Source organism: Centruroides sculpturatus, unplaced genomic scaffold, assembly GCF_000671375.1.
Source record: "Centruroides sculpturatus isolate CEXI.00-Female unplaced genomic scaffold, Cexi_2.0 scaffold3687, whole genome shotgun sequence".
NCBI lineage: Eukaryota > Metazoa > Arthropoda > Arachnida > Scorpiones > Buthidae > Centruroides > Centruroides sculpturatus.
In genome coordinates, this window is record NW_019387775.1 from 5342 (window position 1) to 7382 (window position 2041).

General features: G+C 36.2%; 1 protein-coding gene across 1 annotated transcript; it reads left to right on the top strand.

The window, feature by feature from the left end:
* Positions 1-617: 617 nt before the first annotated feature.
* LOC111616631 (ubiquitin-conjugating enzyme E2 W-like) lies at positions 618-2029 on the top strand. Its single transcript, XM_023358018.1, has 5 exons — positions 618-735; positions 887-989; positions 1062-1217; positions 1292-1367; positions 1435-2029. The coding sequence occupies exons 1-5, from the start codon at positions 665-667 to the stop codon at positions 1446-1448; spliced, it is 420 nt and encodes a 139-aa protein (XP_023213786.1). The 5' UTR covers positions 618-664; the 3' UTR covers positions 1449-2029.
* The last annotated feature ends 12 nt before the right edge of the window (positions 2030-2041 follow it).

The window sequence follows — 2041 nt, forward strand, 5'->3', positions numbered from 1 at the left end:
CTCGGAAATGCTCTCTCGTAGAGGAAGAGATCTGATCGATTAGTTTGGCTTTTAAAGGAAAATTTTAACTCGTTTTAACGCCAGTTGACAGCTCTGTATAACCTTTATATTGTTCGCCAGATCGGGGAAAAAAAACCGCAATGTACAGGAAAAATACAGAAAAATCAGTTGGTAGTGTCAACAACTCTTCAGAACGCAACGAAAATTTATGTAAAGAACAGTTGCCCAGACGACTACAGCGAATCCTTTCAAGCATTACTCTATCGAATTAACTGGAAATCCTACGATGTCTAATCCTGGAACGGTGAGACGTTCTAGTTTTAAAAAAAAAAGTGATATTTATGTAGTGTTAAATAAAAGTGTTTATTGCAGGAAAGTAGCTGTAACAAGTATTTTTCCGGAACAAACACGTTAAATACGTATACATCGATAAACAATCAATAAATCGCCATTACTGTAGCGTGCATACTGACTTTGCATATTAATAAATCTTGATATACAATTGTAGTTGTGTTGCTGGAGTGTTTATTCTTGATATCTTGTTTGTTTTTTTGAAAAACCATTGACGTTTATTCTGTAATTATCGTAGTCTTTTCGTTTTAATGTGAAACGTCAGTTGTTATTTTTTTTTATTTAATTTCAGAAACGGCTCCAGAAAGAGTTAATGGCCATACAGAAGGAACCACCACCCGGTGTTAGCGTCAATCCAAACAATATCGGTCCAAATCTAACCCAGTAAGTAGAATTTTTCGATTTATAATAATGTAAAGCCAAAAATCAGTCTAGAAAATGCTCGAGTTCAAATAGGAACAGGACCCACGACAATTCTAGCGTAGTAGTTAACATTACTGGGATGATTAATAAGAATGTTGTTTCTAAATTACAGATGGGTGGTGGACATGGAAGGTGCTGCAGGGACCCTTTACGAGGGCGAAAAGTTCCAATTATTATTTAAATTTAGTCAGAAATATCCATTCGATTCACCAGAAGTGAGTAAACTTTTAAGTAGATTTAATGTATTATATACATCGGCAACAGTAACGATAATGATTACGTCACAGGTCACTTTCATTGGGCCAAATATTCCCGTACATCCGCACGTCTACAGCAACGGTCATATTTGTCTATCGATTTTGACAGAGGACTGGTCACCCGCTCTCTCGGTACAATCCGTGTGCCTCAGTATTGTTTCTATGTTGTCCAGTTGCAAAGAAAAGGTAAGTCAAGTTCTAAATATTCGTCACGAGCATATATTGGGGATGACGTCATAGAGTCCGAATTACCGTTACAGAAACGTCCACCCGACAATTCCTTGTACGTGAAAACGTGTAGTAAAAATCCCAAGAAAACGAAGTGGTGGTATCACGGTGAGTTACTCGTCACAGTTACGTTTAATTAACGTCACTACGATAGTAACATTTCTTTTATTAACAGATGATTCCGTCTGACATCAAAGAATTTAGGCATTGCGAGAGATTCCATGTGGCACCAACACCGAAAAGTCAAAAAAAGTAAAAGTATATATATATATATGGACGATAATTTTTTTATTTGAGTCACTGGCACCAGCAAAATCTGTTACCAAAGTTTTATTTCTTCATCGGTTTTTGTCTTTTTATTATTACATTGTTCTTTTAAAAAATAAAACAGAGAACACGTGTATGTTTACTGTACTGCTAAAAAAACGGTGATAAAATTTCTGTATTGCTGGACAACTGGCGATAAAGTTAGCTGTATTGCTGGAAAACGCTGATGAAAAATTGGTATTGCTGGAAAGCTGGCAATAAGGTTTTGCTGTATTGCTGGAAAACGGGGACGATGAAATTGCTGTGTTGCTGGAAAACCGGCGATAAAGTTACTGTATTGCTGAAAAACCGATAAAAAATCCGATTGCTTTATGGACAATTTTTTTTTTGCGACAGCGCACCCTCTGGGGGCAAAAAACCAAGTTTTTTGTTTGTTTTCGCACTTCGCGTCCCTTTTATGAAGTTTTATTATTGTTTACTCTCGACACGAGAGAATTAAAATTAAAAAAAAAACA